The following is a 20510-nucleotide window of genomic DNA, read 5'->3' as shown; positions in this document are numbered from 1 at the left end:
ACAATAATAAATCTAATTGTCCACACTATAATTATTAAACTCGATTTGATCCGACTGATTTACATAATCTAAACCGAATTATATTTAAATTTTTTGATAAAAAGATAAATATATCCCTGATTTTTATTTTTAAAAAACAAAAAAAAAACTATAATCCAATAGATTATGTTGATTGATTCGACCGGATCTGATAACAATTGAGTTTATTATTATTGTTATAAAAAATCAGTTTTATTCTAATTTGTTAAAAAATTTAAAAATAACCGATTCATTAATACGTCCAATAATAATGCGACATATAAATATCTTTAGAAAAAGACGTTTTACGCATCTTTACGGAAGTATCCTCCAAAAATTGTAAACTGGTAAACATTCCAAATCCTTTTTTTTCTAATTATTTTAAACTCGTAAATGAAAAAAGGATTTAAAAATCTCAAACCTCCCTTCATTTCTCCGTCCCCATCTAAAATCTTTCTTTTCTATACCCTCCAATAAACCTTTCACTTCCGTTCCCACATATATAATTCATGAATACGTCTTTAAACAAATACAAAAGTGATGGTATAATACCTATAATATTTTTCTCTTTTTTTTTTTTCTTTTTAGTTAAGCAAACTAATGATAAGTACTCAAATCTTTTTGTCCTAATTAAGTACCCTATAATGTGGACTAATAATACTTATGAATTAGGCAACTCAGAAGAAATAGTAATATTAAGCAATCTCAAGTGAATTAATATGGATTTTTTTTAAATTATATTAATAACATTGTAATTTTTTAAAATTTAAAATTTATTGCGTCAACATTGAGCTATGTGAGAAATAACACTTCTTCTTAGCTTCCTACTCTTGTTTTCTTATTTGGAAATATATATAATATATATATATATTCTTCTTCTTTTTTTGTCTAAATCTACTAGCTAGCTACTAATCATTTTCATATCATGTATCTTAATTAGGGATGAAAATAGGCCAAATTTTATCCTTACTTATTATAAACTTTATTTTAAGTACTAAGTCTGATCTCTTATTGAACTTAATCGAGTCTGAAACCTGATAAAAAACTTTATATATATAATTTTTTACCAAAATAAAAATGTTTAAAAAATAAATTAAAAAAAATATTTTTATGCAATATACTAAATTCAATCCTTTTAATAATATCTAAACTTTTAAAGTAATTAAAATATGAAAAATATTCATAATAAATTATAACAAATTTAAAATTTTTAATAACTATTTTAATTATAAAAATATTTTTGTATCTATTTATATTTTAACAGGTTCAAACAAATCTGATATGTTTATTAGACTACTTTGTGAGCCTAGACCATACCTATTAGACTTTTAAATTATTCTAAACCTAGAACTATTTTATACTAGGTCAGGCCAAGATAAATCGAATGTAGACTAAGTGCTCCTGATAAGCCGCCTGGCCTATTTTCACCCCTAATCTTAATAAAAGCATTAAATGTATAAGAAAAAATAATAAAGCTTGTGAAATTTGATATTATTTTGATTTGGTGTTAGAATTATATTATATTATTTTGATAATCAAACTTATCAAATTTTAAAAAATTCTTATCAATATGTAATTTAACAATTGTATTAGCTCATACTTTTAAAATTATAATATACATATAAGAATAAAAATTTAAAATAACACAAAATTAATTTCAAATTTTATGAAATTTTATTAAATTGGTCTTTATAGAAAGATGTTAAAATCGACCAACTGAATTGTTAAAAGTTATGACGCATAAACCGTGCATGAAAATTAAGCAAAGTATAAAAATTGATGGTTAAATAGCCTCTCCTCTAAAGTCTAGAGTGCACAGAATGAAATTTAAAAATTCTATTTACGAAAGATTAATTATGTCATTGATAAAGTTATCAAACAATACAAATTTATCAAATATATATTCAAAAGACTTGATGAGTTTGATAAATTTATCCAAAAAATAAGTAATTTTACTAATAACTTAATATTTCATAAATAATTTTAGTTTTTTCCTTTTCGTTTCATATAATATAGAATCATGAACATAGAATATATAATGAATATTTTGAGAAATAATGATAATATATGTATGACACTCTTATTTTTGATAATGTCATTTTACACGTAATATTTGTACATTATAACTTTTTATGAATTTATAAGAAAATGAATGATGCTTTTAAAATTGAAGTGACAATATCTATTTCAATTTTTTTTTGGAACATGATTGACTAAATTTTCCTATACTGAGAGTATCCATTCATTCTGGTATTCAAACTCCTAAAAATTTTGTTATTAGTTACTCTCTCCTACTTACATGCATTATTTTAACTTCTAATACTCATACAGACAGATACAGATACAGTCAATAAAGTTGATACACAAAACTATTAAAATAAATTTAATTTATATAATATAAAACAATATTTAGTAAACTACTCTTCCACCTTAATCTATGACAACATTAAAAAAGTCTCGTGACTTACGAATTCAACTTAACATAATACATAAATTTAATTATAATTTTAGTCTTTATTATCTTATATTTTCTTTATCTTATCTTTAGTTGTTCTTATCTTATCTTTATTTGCTTTTATCTTTCTTAAGCTAATGTTCTATATATATTTAGTTTTACCTTCATCATTTACAATTCAATTCAATCAATCAAGAACAAAAGCATTCTTTATCTTTGCGTACTCTTTATGTACTCTTTCAATTTTGTCATGGTATCAAAGCCTTGTATTCTCCTTGAAAAGAATACATAAACTATCATCTTTGCGGTGATAAATCATCCTACTTCTTTTTTAACCTCTTCCCACAATGAATAATCAATCTTTTAATTTAGTTCAGAATTCACAAATATCTATTACATTCATCCAAGTAAAAATTCAACATCAATCTTGATTATTCCTGTTATAACAGAAAATAACTATCATTCATGAAATAGTCACTATAGCCTGTCTGCACCTTGTTCGTCAATCTCCCTTGCTTCCTCTTCCCGGCGGCGGCAAAGCTCTTCTTTTAGATGAAGGTTTTCTATTTTCAAGTCCAAGTAAATTAAACGCGGTCCCTTAATTGGATATTTTATCCACATGGAAGCATTCCATAAAAGTGCCATCTTGGTCCCTACGTAGCTCTTCCGGTTGTCAGGAACACCTTCCCCGTAAGAATAACAAAAGATAAAATAAAGAAAATATAAGATGAGATAATAAAAATTAAAATTGTAATTGAATTTATGTATTCTATTAGATTGAATTTGTGAACCACAAAATTTTTTTATTATTGTCATGAAATACAATTCAATACAATCCAATCAATCAACAATTAATAAATTTTTTTCATTTTACGTACTCTTTCTTTCAATTTTGTTTGCTTATTATTGGGTGAACATACAGCACAATAATATTAAACACGAATATGTATTACACCAAACTGTAACAATAATAATAATAATAAGAGGAGATTGATTTTGACAAAGCATGTGTTATTTTGCATACTCTTTCAATTACGTTCATTTATTTAAATAAAATAAATTTGTTAGATAAGTAATTTTTAATATTTTTAATAAATAAATTTTATTATTTTTTGTATATAAATTTTAAAAAATATAAATATAAATTATATTAATTTATATATATAAAATTTTAATAAATATAAATATAAATTATATATTTTTTATATATAAAAATATTTATAAATATAGATATAAATTATTATTAATTATATAATATTATTTTTTAAAATAATTATCATATATATTAATTATTAAAATAAGTTACTTTTACTAATATAATAATATATGTCTTATTGTGATAAGAGTGGATGCTCATTTATATTGGCAGTTCAGTTTTTTTATGATAAAAGATTCAAGTTTTTGAGGTGAAGCAAATTTAATAAAGTTTGAAAAGATAAATTTTGTACAACTATAAAAGCATGGTCTGAGACAAAAAAAAATATACACACAACAAACATTCTTCTCTTTTTTTTATAACGCTGCAACATAATTAGCGAATATATATATATATATGAATTATCTCTATTATATTGAGATAATAATAATAGTGAATATTTTATTAAAATTTTTTATGTATATTTTTTTATTTTATATTTTATTTATTTTTTTATTTTACAATACATTATCAGCACGAGATTCTGATCAAATTTAAGAAGACTCAAATAATAAATTTTTATTATATCCAAACTTTTTTATTTTAAATTTAATGCTCTTAATATATTTGGAAACTGTTATGATAAGAATGCTTTATCACATCTTATGTGGATATCCATTCTCAAGGATGATTGTATTTAATATAGTTTGAAAAAGTAAAGCCTTGCACATGTATAAATAGGGGCATAGGCTGAGGCTTTTTACACAACAACAAGCAATAAAGTATTATCTCTCTCTTTTACGTTGCAATACTTCTTTCTCTCTTTCTCTAATTATATTTCTTTATTTTATTTGTTATCTCTTCTTTATTTATTTATTTAGTTATTTTATAACACGTTATCAGCACGAAGCTCTAACGATATTTTAGAAAGACTTCAGGTAACAAAATTTTATTATGTCGAAACTCTTTCATCTTGAATATAATGCTTTTGATATATCTGGAAATAATTATTTACCATGGATACTAGATGCTGAAATCAATCTTGATTCAATGGATATTGAAGATACCATTAAAGCTGAAAATAATACATCCCAGAAGGATAAAGCCAAAGCCATGATTTTTCCTTCGTCGTCATCGTTGACGTATGATTGAAAAATGAATATCCCACATTAAAAGATCCTGTAGATATGTGGAAAAGTACAATCATCAAAAGACGGTGATACTTTCTCAAGCCCGATATGTTAAAGAAAACTTTTTCAACCTTCCATGTCTCGAATGTGCTCTTGCAGCAGCAGTATCGAGAAAAAGAATTAAAAAAAATATTCTGAGTTAATTTCTTGCCTTCTTGTTGCTGAACGCAACAATGAGTTACTTTTGAGAAATCATGAAGCACGCCCAGCTGGTGCCGCCTCATTTCCTGAAGTAAATGCGGCAAATCATTACCTCAGAAGAGGTAAATGGCAAAGTTTTAGTAACGAGAAAAATTATGGAAAGAAAAGGAATTATGTTTACAAAGGATCTCACCAGAAGTGAGATAAAGAAAGAAACAATGGGCAAAGTAAATCAATTGAGGATAAATACTTCCGTTGTGGTGGAAAGGGCCATTGGTGACATACCTGTCGTACCCCAAGGCACCTAGTTGATCTTTATAAAGCATCCTTGAAAAGGGATGACAAAGGAAAGAAAACCAATTTTGTTTCAAATAATGAAAATTTCACAACTCATTATGATGTATCTAATTTCTTTAAGGATTCTGAAGGAAATATTGGCTATTTAATTAATGATGGAATAGTTTGATATGTGTATGTGTTTGTTAAGTATTCATGTGAATAATTTTACTGTGCATGTACTTCTACTCCTTTTATTATTATCATTTGTCTTTGAAAAAAAATGGCAAGGACATATTCTGAAGATATTTGCCTTGCGGATAGTGCAAGTTTGCACACTATTCTTAAAAGTGATATATATTTTACCCATCTTGTGCCAAAAGAAGAATATGTTAATACTATTATTGGCTCGGACAATGTGATTGAAGGCTCCGGAAGAGCTATAATTTTATTTCCTGGAGGAACAAAATTTATAATAAATAATGCACTATTATCTACCAAATTTCTGAGGAACTTGTTGAGTTTCAAAGATATTCGCCGAAATAGATATCATATTGAAACAATGAATGAGGAAAATTATGAGTATTTATGTATCACAACTCATGATTTAAATAAAAAGGTTATATTAGAAAAGTTACCCTCACTTTCATCTGGATTGTATTATACCAAGATTAGTGCAATTGAATCACATGCCACTGTAAACCAGAAGTTTACTAGCCCAAATGAATTCATAACTTGGCACGACCGATTAGGTCATTTGGGAACAACTATGATGCGGATAATTATTGAAACTCCCATGGACATTCACTAAAGAACCAGAAGATTCTTAAATCTAGTGAATTTTGTTGTGCTGTATGTTCTCAAGGGAAGTTAATTTTAAGGCCATCACCAGTAAATATTGGATTTGAGTCTTTTGAATTCCTAGAAAGGATTCAAGGTGATATATGTGGACCTATTCATCCACCATGTGGATCTTTTAGATATTTCATGGTCCTGATAGACGCATCTTCGAAATGGTCACATGTGTGCTTATTATCTTCTTGCAACCTGGCGTTTGCGAGATTACTAGCTCAAATTATTCGATTAAAAACACAATTTTCAGAAAATCCAATCAAAACAATTCGTCTTGATAATGTTGGTGAATTTACTTCCCAAGCTTTTGATGCTTATTGTATGGCTAATGGAATAAGTGTTGAACATCCAGTAGCTCATGTTCACACACAAAATGGGTTAGCAGAATCACTTATTAAGCGCCTCCAATTAATTGCTAGACCCTTACTTATGAGAACAAATCTCCCAACCTCGGTTTGGGGGCATGCTATTTTACATGCCGCAGCACTTATTCGTTTGAGGCCAACGAGTTACCATCAGTTCTCTCCTATGCAATTAGCTTTTGGCCAGCAGCCAAATTTTTTCATTTAAGAATATTTGGGTGTGCGATATATGTTCCCGTTGCACCACCTAATCGTACCAAAATGGGACCCCAAAGAAAATTGGGGATATATGTTGGATATGATTCTCCCTCTATAGTGAGGTATTTTGAGATACAAACCGGAGATGTATTTAAAGCCAGGTTTACGGATTGTCATTTTGATAAATCAAAATTTCCAACATTAGGGGGAGAGAATAAGCTTCCTGAAAAGGAACTTAATTGGAATGCATCATCGTTAATGCATTTAGATCCTCGATCAGGGCAATGTAAACTAGAAGTTCAAAAGATTATACATTTGCAAAGAATAGCAAATGAATTGCCTGATGCATTTTCTGATACAAAGAGGATAACCAAGTCTTATATACTAGTGGAAAATGCCCCAATTCAAATTGATGTCCCAGTTGAAAAATTGCCACCGAAGCAAATACACGCCAGAAGCGTGGCAGGCCTGTCGGTTCCAAAGACAAAAAAAATACTCGAAAGAGAAAAGAGAAAAATGCTATTCCTGTTGAAAAAGACATAGTAAAGACACCTGCAGTTGTCCAAAATTCTGATATAGTTTTAACGCCAGAAGACGTTCAGGTACCTGAAAATTGTGAAAATGACGAGATCTCGATAAATTATATTTTTACAAGAGAGAAATGGGACCGAAATAAGACAATTGTCAACGAAATATTTGCATATAATGTGGCATTAAATATCATGCATGAAAGTAAGGATCTTGAGCCAAGATCAGTCGAAGAATATCGACAAAGGAATGTTTGACCAAAATGGGAAGAAGCCATGAAGGCTGAATTAGACTCACTTGCAAAACGTGAAGTCTTTGGACCTGTAATCCGTACACCAGAAGATGTAAAATCTGTTTGATACATGTGGGTATTTGTGAGAAAACGAAATGAAAAAAATGAAGTTGTGCACTATAAAGCCCGACTTGTGGCACAAGGTTTTTCACAAAGGTCCGGTATAGATTATGAAGAAACGTATTCCCCTGTAGTGGATGCGATAACATTGCGTTATTTGGTCAGTTTATCTGCATATGCATTTAATGGATGTGGTAACAGCCTATTTATACGGCTCATTAGATCGTGATATCTATATAAAAGTCCCTGAAGGACTAAAGATATCTAAACCATCCAATGAATATTCGCAGGGGTTATACTCAGTTAAATTGCAAAGATCTTTATACGGTCTAAAACAATCTGGACGAATGTAGTATAATCGTCTTACTGAGTATCTGGCCAAAAATAGATTCAAGAATGATGATATCTGTCCATGTGTTTCAATAAAAAAATATGCATATGGATTCATTATAATTGCTGTGTACGTTGATAATTTAAATATCATTGTGACTCCTGAAGAGATTCCAACAATTATAAAAACTCTAAAAGAAGAGTTTGAGATGAAAGATCTTGGAAAGACTAAATTTTGTCTCGGCCTGCAGATCGAGCATATAAAAAATGAGATCTTTATTCATCAAACAACATACACAGAAAAGATCTTGAAAAGATTTTATATGGATAAGTCACATCCCTTGAGTACCCCAATGATCGTAAGATCTTTGGATGTGGAGAAGGATCAATTCCGTCCTAAAGAAGAGAATGAAGATATCCTTGGTCTTGAAGTACCATATCTTAGTGCCATTGGAGCGCTAATGTATCTTGCTAATAATACGCGACCTGATATATCATTCGCGGTGAATCTACTAACAAGGTATATTTCCTCTCCAACCAGAAGACATTATAGTGGAATCAAGCAAATCTTTCGATATCTTCATGGAACAGTTGATATGGGATTGTTTTATCCATATGGATCCAAGTCACAACTAGTTGGCTATGCAGATGCTGGATACTTGTCTGATACACACAAAGGGAGATCTCAAATAGGATACCTGTTCACATATGGTGGTACAGCTATATCATGGAGGTACACGAAACAGACGATAGTAGCAACCTCCTCTAATCATGCTGAAATACTAGCGATTCATGAAGCTAGTCGCGAGTGTTTTTGGCTGAGGAGTCTGATTCAATATATTATATCATCATGTGGACTGATTGATCATAAGATAGCTCCAATTGTCCTGTTTAAAGATAATACAGCATGCATTGCTCAACTTAAAGGCGGATACATCAAAGGCGATAAAACAAAGCATATTTCTTCCAAATTCTTCTTCACTCATGATCTTTAAAATCAAGGGACAATTGATGTCCAACAGATCCGTTCAAGTGACAATCTGGAAGATTTATTCACAAAGTCACTCCCAAAATCCTCCTTTGAAAGATTGGTACATGAGATTGGGATGCGCCGATTTCAAGACATTATATGATGTCGACAAGAGGGGGAGACTGTACTCTTTTTTCCTTGGTCAGATTTTTTTCTCATTGGGTTTTTCTTGACAAGATTTTTAATGAGGCAGTCCCCATCACAAAGGATATTATACTATTTTTCCTTCACTAAAGTTTTTTCCCATTGGGTTTTCTTTAGTAAGGTTTTAATGAGGCAATAATCCTAAATGGTCATCTAAGGGGGAGTGTTGTGATAAGAATGCTTTATCACATCTTATGTGGATGCCCATTCTCAAGGATGATTGTATTTAATATAGTTTGAAAAAGTAAAGCCTTGCACATGTATAAATAGGGGCATAGGCTAAGCCTTTTTACACAACAACAAGCAATAAAATATTCTCTCTCTTTTACGTTGCAATACTTCTTTCTCTCTTTTTCTAATTATATTTCTTTATTTTATTTGTTACCTCTTTTTTATTTATTTATTTAGTTATTTTATAACAAAAACAACTACTTATCATGGATATTAGATACCAAAATTCATCTTGATTCAATGGATCTTGGAGATACCATTAAACTTGAAAATAAAACATCCCATAAGGATAAAGTCAAAGTCATGATCTTCCTTCGTCGTCATCTTGATGAAGGATTGAAAAATGAATATCTCACACTAAAAGATATTGCAAATCTGTGGAAAAATCTTGAAGAAAGGTATAATCATTAAAAGACATTAATACTTTCTCAAACCCGATATAAGTAGACACACTTGCGTCTACATGATTTTAAATTCATAAATGAATACAATTCAACAATGTTCTGAATTACCTCACGAAATGAAATTATGTGGGGAAAAGATAATTGATAATGACATATTAGAGAAAATTTTTTTGATCTTCCATGCTTCAAATGTGCTCTTGTAGTAGCAATATTGAGAAAAAGAATTTAAAAAATATTTTGAACTAATTTCTTGCCTTTTTATTACCGAAACGTAACAATGAATTACTTTTAAGAAATCATGAAGCGCGCCCAATTAACGGCGCTCCATTTCTTGAAGCAAATGCGGCAAATTATAATTCAAAAAGAGATAAATGGCAAGGTTTTGGTAACAAGAAAAATTATGGAAGAAAGAAAAATTATTTTCACAAGAAAAAATCTCACCAGAAGTGGGATAAAGAAAGAAATAATGAGTAAAATAAATCAACAGAGGATAAATACTTTCATTGTGGTGAAAAGAGCCATTGGTCTCGTACCTGTCATACTCCAAGACACTTAGTTGATCTTTATCAAGTATCTTTGAAAAAGGATAACAAAGGAAAGGAGACAAATTTTGTTTCAAAGAATGTTGTTGAATATTACACCACTCATTATGAAATATCTAATTTCTTTGAGGATCCTCAAGAAAATATTGGTCATTTAATCAATGATGAAATGGTTTAATATTAGGGTTCGTTAAGTATTTATGTAAATAAATAATGTAGAAACTTTTTGTTAAGTTTTATTTGCTATGCATTTGAATTTTAAGTATAATGTATATAAATAATGTTTAATAAAATGTTTATGTTTATGTTTAAGAATTTCAAAATCACTAAATGTGTCAAGTTTTAAAATAATAACAATATTAATAATAATAAATTTTTTTAGTATATGATACTATTTTTATATGCAGTGCTTCTTAGAAAAATAATTTCAGTCAGGAATACAATATTATTGTGTATGTACTTTTACTCATTTTATTATTATTATTTGTCTTTGAAGAAAATGGTAAGGACATACAATGAAAATATTTGCCTTGCGGATAGTACAAGTTTGCATACCATTCTAAAATATAATATATATTTTACTCATCTTGTACCAAAAGAAGAATGTGTTAATACCATTATTGGCTCAGGCAATTGATAGCTGGCTTTGGAAGAACTATAATTTTATTTTTCGGAAGAAAAAAATTCATAATAAATAATGCACTATTGTCTACTAAGTCTCTAAAAAACTTGTTGATTTTTAAAAATATTCGCCGAAATGGATATCATATTAAAGTAATGAATGAGGAAAATCATCAGTACCTATATATCACAACTCATGATTCAAATAAAAAAGGTTACATTAAAAAAGTTACCCTTACTTTCATGCATCTTGGTTATATTATACTAAAATTAATACAATCGAATCACATGCCATTTTAAACCAGAAATTTACCAACCCAAATGAATTTATAATTTGACAATGGGTGTCCGCGGATCGGATCGGATCGGATATGGACGAAAATTCGATCCGATCTGCACAATTTTTATCAGATCGGAACGGATATGATATCCGCACTTTTTAGTGCCGGATCGGATCAGATATCGGATATATTCGCATAATTAAACCTTCTCTTATTAATCATATTTCTATGTAAAAGAATTCGATAAAAATATTTCTTTCATACTTTTAAACTTATTTATTCTTAAAATATTTTTAATCAAACTCTCTCTAAATAACAAAAATAAAATAATACAATATATGAATAATAATTACTAATTAAAACATACAAACAAATAAATATAATACCAAACATATATATATTTATTTATTAATTAATTATTATAGTGCGGATCTGCGGATCCGCGGATCGGATACGCGGATGTAAAGCAGATATCCGCAATCCGATCCGCAAAGGGTGCGGATCGGATCATATCCGTAATTTTCAGATCGGATGCGGATATTTACCGCGGACATTCACTAAAGAACCAGAAGATTTTTAAATCTAGTGAATTTTGTTGTGCTGTATGATCCCAAAAAAAATTAATTTTAAGACCATCACCAGTAAAGATTGAATTTGAGTCTCCTGATTTATTAGAAAGGATTCAAGGCGATATATGTGGACCTATTCATCCATCATGTGGATCTTTTAGATATTTTATAATTCTATTAGACGCATTTTCAAAGATGGTCACATGTGTGTTTATTGTCTTTTCACAACCTGGTGTTTGCAAGATTACTTGCTCAAATTATTTGATTAAAAGCACAGTTTTCAGAAAATTCAATCAAAACAATTCGTCTTGATAATGTTTGTGAATTCACCTCTCAAGCTTTCGATGCTTACTATATGGCCAATGGTATAAGTGTTGAACATCCAGAAGCTTATGTTCATACACAAAATGAACTAGCAAAGTCATTTATTAAACGGCTCCAATTGATTGCTAGACCATTATAAGAACAAATCTCCCAACCTCTGCTTGGGGGCATGCCACTTATTCGTTTGAGGCTAACAAGTTACTATCAATTCTTTCCTATGAAATTAGCTTTTGGCCAGCAGTCAAATATTTATCATTTGAGAATATTTGGGTGTGCGATATATGTTCTAATTGGCTTGTCTTCTCGCACCAAAATAGGACCCCAAAGAAAATTAGAGATATATGTTAAATATGATTCTCCCTCTATAGTGAGGTATATTGAAATACAAACTAGAAATGTATTCAAAATCCGATTTGTAGATTGTCATTTTGATGAATAAAAAATTTTAACATTAGAGGGAGAGAATAAACTTCTTGATAAGGAACTTAATTAGAATGCATCATCTTTAATGCATTTAGATTCTTGATCAGGGCAATATGAATTAGAAGTTCAAAAGATTATACATTTGTAAAGAATAGATAATGAATTACCTAATGCATTTTTTGATACAAAAAGGATAATTAAATCCTATATACCAGTTGAAAATGATCCAATTCGAATTGATATTCCAGTCGGACAAACAACTACCGAAACAAATTCATGACAGAAACATGGTAGGCCTGTTGGTTTCAAGGACAAAAATCCTCGAAAAAGAAAAGAGATAAATACTATTTCTGTTGAAAAAGATAAAGACATAATAAAGACACCTGCAGTTGTCTAAAGTTCTGGTATAATTTTGACACCAGAAGATGTCCAGGTACCTAAAAAATGTGAAAATGATGAGATCTCAATAAATTATGTCTTTAAAGGAGAAAAATGGAACTGAATTAAAACAATTATCAACGAAATATTTGCATATAATGTGACATTACACATCATGCATAAAAGTAAGGATCTTGAGGCAAGAATAGTCGAAAAATATCGACAAAAAAATGATTGGCTAAAATGGGAAGAAGTTATGAAGGTTGAGTTAGACTCACTTGCAAAATGTGAGGTTTTTGGACCTATAGTCCGTACACCAGAAGCTATAAAACCTGTTGGATAAAAATGGATATTTGTGAGAAAACGATATGAGAAAAATGAAGTTGTATACTACAAAGATCGACCTGTGGCACAAGGTCTTTCACAAAGGCTCGATATAGATTTTGAAGAAACATATTACCGTGTAGTAGATACAATAAAATTGCGTTATTTGATCAGTTTATCTGCATACCATAAACTACATATGCATCTAATGGATGTGGTGACAACTTACTTATACGGATCATTAGATCGTGATATTTATATGAAAATTCCTAAAGGACTAAAGATATCTAAACCATCAAATGAATACTCGCAGAGGTTATACTCAGTCAAATTACAAATATCTTTATATGGTCTAAAACAATCTAGACGAATGTGGTATAATTGTCTTACTGATTATCTGGCTAAAAACGGATTCAAGAATGATGATATCTGCCTATGTGTTTTCATAAAGAAATTTGCATCTGGATTCATTATAATTGCTGTGTACGTTGATGATTTAAATATTATTAAAACTTTTGAAAAGATTTCAACAGTAATAAAAGTTCTAAAAGAAGAGTTTGAGATGAAAAATCTTGGAAAAACTAAATTTTGTCTCAGTCTGCAGATCGAGCATACAAAAAATAGAATCTTTATTCATTAAACAACATACACAGAAAAGATCTAGAAGAGATTTTATGTGGATAAGTCACATCCATTAAGCACCCCAATGATCGTAAAGTTTTTGGATGTGGAAATTGATCAATTCCATCCTAAAGAAGAAAATGAAGATATCCTTGGTCTTGAAGTACCATATCTCAGTGTCATTGGAGCACTAATGTATCTTTTTAATAATACATGACCTGACATATTATTTGCAGTGAATTTACTAGCAAGGTATAGTTCCTCTCTAACCAGAGGATATTATAATGGAATCAAACAAATCTTTTGATATCTTCATGAAACAGTTGATATAGGATTGTTTTATCCATATGAATCCAAGTCACAATTAGTTAGCTATGCAAATGCAGAATACTTGTCTGATCTACGCAAAGGAAGATCTCAAACAGGATACCTATTCACATATAGTGATACAACTATATCATGGAGGTCCATGAAACAAATGATAGCAACAATATCCTCTAATCATGCTGAAATACTAGCGATATATGAAGCAAGTCGCGAGTATTTTTGGCTCAAGAGTTTAATCCAATATATTCTGTCTTCATGTAGACTGATCGATCATAAAATAGCTACAACTATTCTTTTTGAAGATAATAAAGCATGCATTGCTCAACTTAAGAATGGAAACATCAAAAGTGATAGAACAAATCATATTTCTCCCAAATTCTTTTTCACTCATGTTCTTCAAAATCAATGAACAATTGATGCCCAACAGATCCGCTCAAGCGATAATCTGACAGATTTATTTACAAAGTTACTTTCAAAATCCTCATTTGAAAGATTGGTACATCAGATTGGGATGCACCGATTTTAAGATATTAAATAATGTCGACAAGAGAGGGAGGTTGTACTCTTTTTTCCTTAGTCAGATTTTTTATCCCTATTGGATTTTTCATGACAGTTTTTAACAAGGTAGTTATCATCACAAAAGATATTGTGCTCTTTTTTCTTCAATAAAACTTTTTTTATTTTTCTTTAATAAGATTACAATGAGACATAATTCTAAATGGACATTCAAAAGAAAATGTTGTGATAATGATAAATTTTCCTTTATATAAACGGCTCAATTTTTCTATTATAAAAGATATAATTTCTTAAAATGAAGCAAATTTAATGAAGCTTGAAAAAGTAAATTTTGTACGCCTATAAAAATATCATCCGAGACAAAGAATATGCACACAACAAACACTTCTTTCTCTTTATAAAGCTGCAATATAATTAGTGAATATATATATATATATATATATATATATATATATATATATTATCTCTATTATATTGAGATAATAATATTGATAAATATTAATACTAAAGTCTTTTATTTATATTTTCTTATTTTATATTTATTTTTTTTATTTGTTTATTTTATAATAGTATATAATTGGATATACTTATTATAAAATTATGAGAGACACAGTCTATCAAAATAAAAATGCATATAAAGATTAAATGGGAATATCCGAATATATAAATGGGCTGGGGACCAACCCAACCTCCGTGAATCTGTTAAATACCATCGACGGTTGCGCCCTCTCTTATAATTACTAACCTCACACCCTCCCCCCACACTCTCTCTCTCTCTCTCTCTCTCATGCAAGCCACAATATTATGTAATGTGATCCATATCAGCAATATTCCTCTCATCACCACCAGGTACTACTGTATGTATGTGTTGTGTACACTTGGATAATTAAAGATTTAACAATTTAACTATCGTATAGTTTTTTGACATGGCTGAATTATCATTGTTGCTAATGAGAAGCAGATCATTCAATTCCGATGGGGAAAAAAGGAGGCTGGTTTTCGTCAGTAAAGAAAGTTTTCAAGTCGTCGTCCTCGTCATCCTCTTCTTCTAATAAGAATTTGTTGCCGGCTCCGGCGCCTGCCAAAAAGGTCATCCATCCTTCCACTCTTCTCTTCTGATTTTGATATGTTATGATTCTTCTCTTAACACAGTGCTCTGTTGTACTTCTTCATTATTGTTATTTTCTCTTAAGTTGTGAATCGGTACCGATGATCAAGGGATTCTTTTATTTCAATTACCACTTATTCAAGTCAAAGCTGTTGAATTAGTCATAAGCCTCCTTCTATTTCTAGATCTCATCAAACTCAATAGTAACCACAAGTTTCATATCTACAACATAACTGATCTTATCGCTGCACTCTATGGAGCTTATTGTTTCTACTCTCCCAATTAATGATGTCATAAATGAAGTTATGGGTTGTTTTAGTAAAAAGTTAGTTTAAGAAGAAATATACCACCAAGTCTTTTATTCGCCTTCTACTTTAAGTGGAGTACAAGCAAGTTGAAGAATAAGATTTTAATTTAGTCTCTCTTTATCCAGAAATTATTAAATTTTTATAAAGTATCATGTACATTTTTAGTTTATTCAGTTAAGTTATAACCTTTTTAGATAAATAAAAAACAAAAATATTATTTATATACTAAAATCAGCCACTAAATTTGTGTATAAATATATGTGTGATTTAATCTAATTTATTTTTAATGTATATTTATATTCTAATATATATTTTATGTTGATGGCTAATTTTGGTATACACATAATATAGTCGAATAAAAAATTAGTTAAAATTCAATAAATAACTTTAATAAAATCCTATGATAAACTACATGGTAATGATAATAATCCTATTATTAAGTAGAGCATATATATCTTACCTTTTGTGATTCCAGATTCACCTTGGCTTATAGTAATTCTTGGGTTCTATATATGCCCTACACATTAAATGTTTCAAACCTCCACCATAACTACACCAAAGTAGTGTACAGCAATTTAATTTCCACAATGTTTAGTATTTGTCTTTTATATATGCGTTCCTCCACAACACTAATGATGAGTTTCCTGAGCGGCTGAACCTCTCTGTTTTCATCAGGACCATCAACTATATACAATAGGTAAATTATATGTTGGGTATGGTGTATGGTCCCCTATAATGTCAACGTGTACCAAATTAATATTATAGCTTATGTCTCACGTAGTTATCATACTACCCAACCCCATCACATCATCATTCATCTTCTTAGCATCGTGTGCATTTTACGTTAGAACTAACTTAGATCCTTCTGCATAAACAAAATTACACTCTAAATTTTGTTCTTTATGTATTCACGTCAGGGTTATGCTAATTTAATTAGTAGTATACTTTCTTTTTCCCGTACACAACATTTGATTTCTTCTCTTTTAACTTTAGATAACATGCAACGCCTATTTTATTTCTCCGTCATTATAAATGAGATGTCAACATGCATCTTCATAAATATGAGATAATTTTTATATAAATAAATATAATTTTTGTTTTAAATATTTGTAATTTTTATTTTTTATAAATATTTTTAATATTAAATTTTATTTAATTTTGTTTCTACTATTTTTAATTTGTGTCAAAACTATCCGTGGACCTTAACTTTATTTAAAACATTAAAGATAAAATAAAAAATGTCTAAGATAATTTTGATACAAATAAAAAATGTTTGAGATAAAATTGAATAAATAGAAAATATTAGTGATAAAATTAAACTTTAGGGATATTTTTTAAAAAAAAATTATAATATTTAAACTATTTTTTAATAAAATTAGACGCATTGAATTTTAATATAATATCACAATCCATTATGAGGGAATGTATTAAAATCTCACATCATGTACAATATAATAAAAAACAATTCTCACACTTCAAACTAATTTTTGGAAATAAAATAATGAAAATAAAAAATAAAGTGGCAATATATATTAAGAATTGATATTACTATTAGAGATGATAATATAATATTATTATTAAAAAAATATTAGAAAATTATTAAAATTTATTATTTTTAATCATTAGTTAGCTATTAATGTTTAAAAATGTAGGCTAAATTATATTATTAGATTATTAGACTAAAAAATTGAATTAATGACTAAAAATGATAATTAAAAACAATAAATTCTAATAGTTTTCTAACATTTCTATTATTGTTATTAGAAATGAAATTACGGAGAGTAACTCAACCCTAACAACTAGTTTATGGGGTGAGAGATACTTCGCTTGTGAATTCTCTGGAGATATAATTTAATTGATAAATGTAAGACTTGTAATACATATCTTTTATATTTACGAATGATTATTTGGAACGTGAAAATTTATAAGTAAATGATCTAATAATATTAGATTGAATAAGTTTTAATATCATTTTAGAATTGAAATTGAAGAGTCTAATTCAACTCTCAAAAATGAGCTCATAAAATAAAAAATGGCCAACACATTTATAAAATTTTTTAGAGACATTATATTTTTAATAGATATAAAATCTATAATAATTGTCAAATCATCGTTTTGATTAAACGACCATCTTTAATATTATGTCATAAAATTTCATAAATAGTTATATATATATGTAATAATTCTCTTAGCGTGATACTCATCTTTTCCTCTCAGGATTAGTATAGTTTAATATTTTGCGCAGTTATTTTATTCTTTTCTTGTGTGTTACCATGAAAATAATACAAAATAAACCGTTATGTAACTGTTTCAAAACAATGCTAATTGACCCGAGAATTTGCCTGCCTTTCACTTTTCACTTTCTCAGAAGGACAACAACACAGGGAAGAAACAGCAGCACCAAGTACCAGCAGCAGCAGAAGTTGTGCCTTTTGAGCGGTTTCAAGCAGAGACTTCACCAAATGTGATAACTGAGGAGAGTGCCACGTCATCAGCGTTTGGGGCTGAAGACAGGAATCATGCTATTGCGGTTGCGGCAGCAACTGCAGCGGCTGCGGAGGCAGCGGTTGTGGCTGCTCAGGCTGCCGCTAGAGTTGTGAGACTGGCGGGTTATGGGCGGCAGTCCAAGGAAGAGAGAGCGGCAACAGTGATTCAGTCATACTACAGGGGTTACCTGGTACCATCTCATTTACTTTTATTAGAGATATAATTATTAATGTTACTTACTTCTATCAGCATAAGCTTTTGGACGAACAATTTGATAACAGGTATTAAATCCTATCGGCTTAAGTTCTTGGGATGATGGTTTTATGACTGCCTTTTTCTTCTTAGCCTAACTTTTGGTGATACTGAGTGTAACATTTTGCAGGCTCGACGCGCTTTGCGTGCATTAAAGGGACTTGTGAGGTTGCAAGCGCTGGTGAGGGGACACAATGTGCGGAAGCAAGCTCAGATGACAATGCGGTGTATGCAAGCATTAGTGAGGGTGCAAGCACGAGTGAGAGCTCGCAGGATTCAGCTCAATCATGAGAAGCATCTTCATCATCATGAAGTAGATGATGATATTGATGATGAGCAAGAAGTACAAGTTCATCCGAAGCAAGTTGCCAATAATAATAAGCCTATCATGATGAGCCCCATGAGAAATAGTGATGGTTGGGACAATAGGCATCAAAGTAGCAACAAGGTTAGGGAAAATGATTTGAGGAAACATGATACTGCAATGAAGAGGGAGAGAGCTCTTGCTTATGCTTTCAACTCCCAGCAGGTTAGTCCTTTTTTGCCTTTCTCTTGTTAATTGATGCATCCTCAAACATTGGATGCTGACTATTTCAGTATTTCATAATACAAATAAATTATCTAATCATTTCATGATTAAGATTTTCTCATATTCAAAATAAATTTTCCATTTTTCATATTTTTATCCTTTTTACTGATGCTTAACCTTTACAATTACTACATTTACATATATTAGTAACTCTTATCAAATATTTCTTTATCACTGTTATCATATTCATAAACAACCCAACAATAGTCAATTATGGAAAAGAAGAAAGCTAAAGGACTTGATTGATTTTTAATATTTTTTAGGGGAAAAAAAAAAACAGAAATCAATCATGCCCTTTGTTTACATGTTTTTTTCTTTTCTTTTCTTTTTTTTTTTGGGAGTTTCATTAACAACCATTAACCCTGCAGCAACCACATAATCAATACATGCAAACAGCTCCAAATAGTGATGACATGGGAACTTATTATCCCAATGAGCGTGAAAAAGCCCAATGGGGTTGGAACTGGTTAGAGCGTTGGATGTCATCTCAACCGCACAATGTTAAGCACCTGAGCCCACGTGAGACCCCTTATATGAATCTTGCTTCAACAACCTCAACTACAACAGATAACATGTCTGAGAAAACCGTAGAAATGGACAAGATTGCAACTCCAGGCCCAAGTAATAATCTCAACATGGGCCCAATGAACCAAGACTTTGTTGACCAAAGCCCAATTCTAAGTAGACAACATCAAAGACCTCCAAGCCCAAGTAGACCCAGCTATATGGCACCAACTCAGTCTGCAAAGGCCAAGGTTCGGGATCAAGGCCCAAGCAAACCACGGGCCTCACCTGGGCCACAGTGGAACTCATCGACAAAGGGAGGTTCTGTTACGGGTTCAGGCTGTGACTCGTCTAGCTCCGGTGGAACAACAAGTTACCAATATACCAGGAGCCCAAGCCCAAAGATTAATGGGTTTCGTCCTCAATCTAGAAGGATAGTTAGCAGCAACCCAGATTACATTGAAGACTGGGCCATTCAACTTGGAACTCATGGTTGGGCATAGTTTGATTCGTTCATTCATATGCTGTCTTTTTATGAGGGAAAGAAAAGAAAAATCAAAATTACAGTAATTGTTGTAAGAGATTGTACCGTGGAATATACATATAAGAGGTTGCATTGTGAGATTGATCATATGACATGAATCGGTAATTATGACAACTTAATAACGACATGTTTGTTTTGAACTTCTA

General features: G+C 30.1%; 1 protein-coding gene across 3 annotated transcripts; it reads left to right on the top strand.

The window, feature by feature from the left end:
- The first annotated feature begins 15225 nt into the window (after positions 1–15225).
- On the top strand, positions 15226–20510 carry LOC107605223 (protein IQ-DOMAIN 21). 3 transcript variants are annotated; one of them, XM_016307018.3, is made up of 5 exons: positions 15226–15421; positions 15534–15661; positions 18357–18665; positions 18858–19256; positions 19685–20510. In XM_016307018.3, exons 2-5 carry the CDS (start codon positions 15548–15550, stop codon positions 20321–20323), a joined length of 1461 nt encoding a protein of 486 aa, XP_016162504.1. In that variant the 5' UTR covers positions 15226–15421; positions 15534–15547; the 3' UTR covers positions 20324–20510. The 3 variants fall into 3 exon arrangements, with proteins under 3 accessions (XP_016162504.1, XP_016162503.1, XP_020960725.2); XM_016307017.3 differs by having other exon boundaries at positions 15236–15421; positions 15531–15661; XM_021105066.2 differs by having other exon boundaries at positions 15261–15429.

The sequence above is a fragment of the Arachis ipaensis genome, chromosome B6, assembly GCF_059453495.1.
Source record: "Arachis ipaensis isolate K30076 ecotype BB chromosome B6, ASM5945349v1, whole genome shotgun sequence".
NCBI lineage: Eukaryota > Viridiplantae > Streptophyta > Magnoliopsida > Fabales > Fabaceae > Arachis > Arachis ipaensis.
The sequence above is the reverse complement of the archived record's forward strand: the minus strand, read 5'-3'. Positions and strand labels throughout refer to the sequence as shown.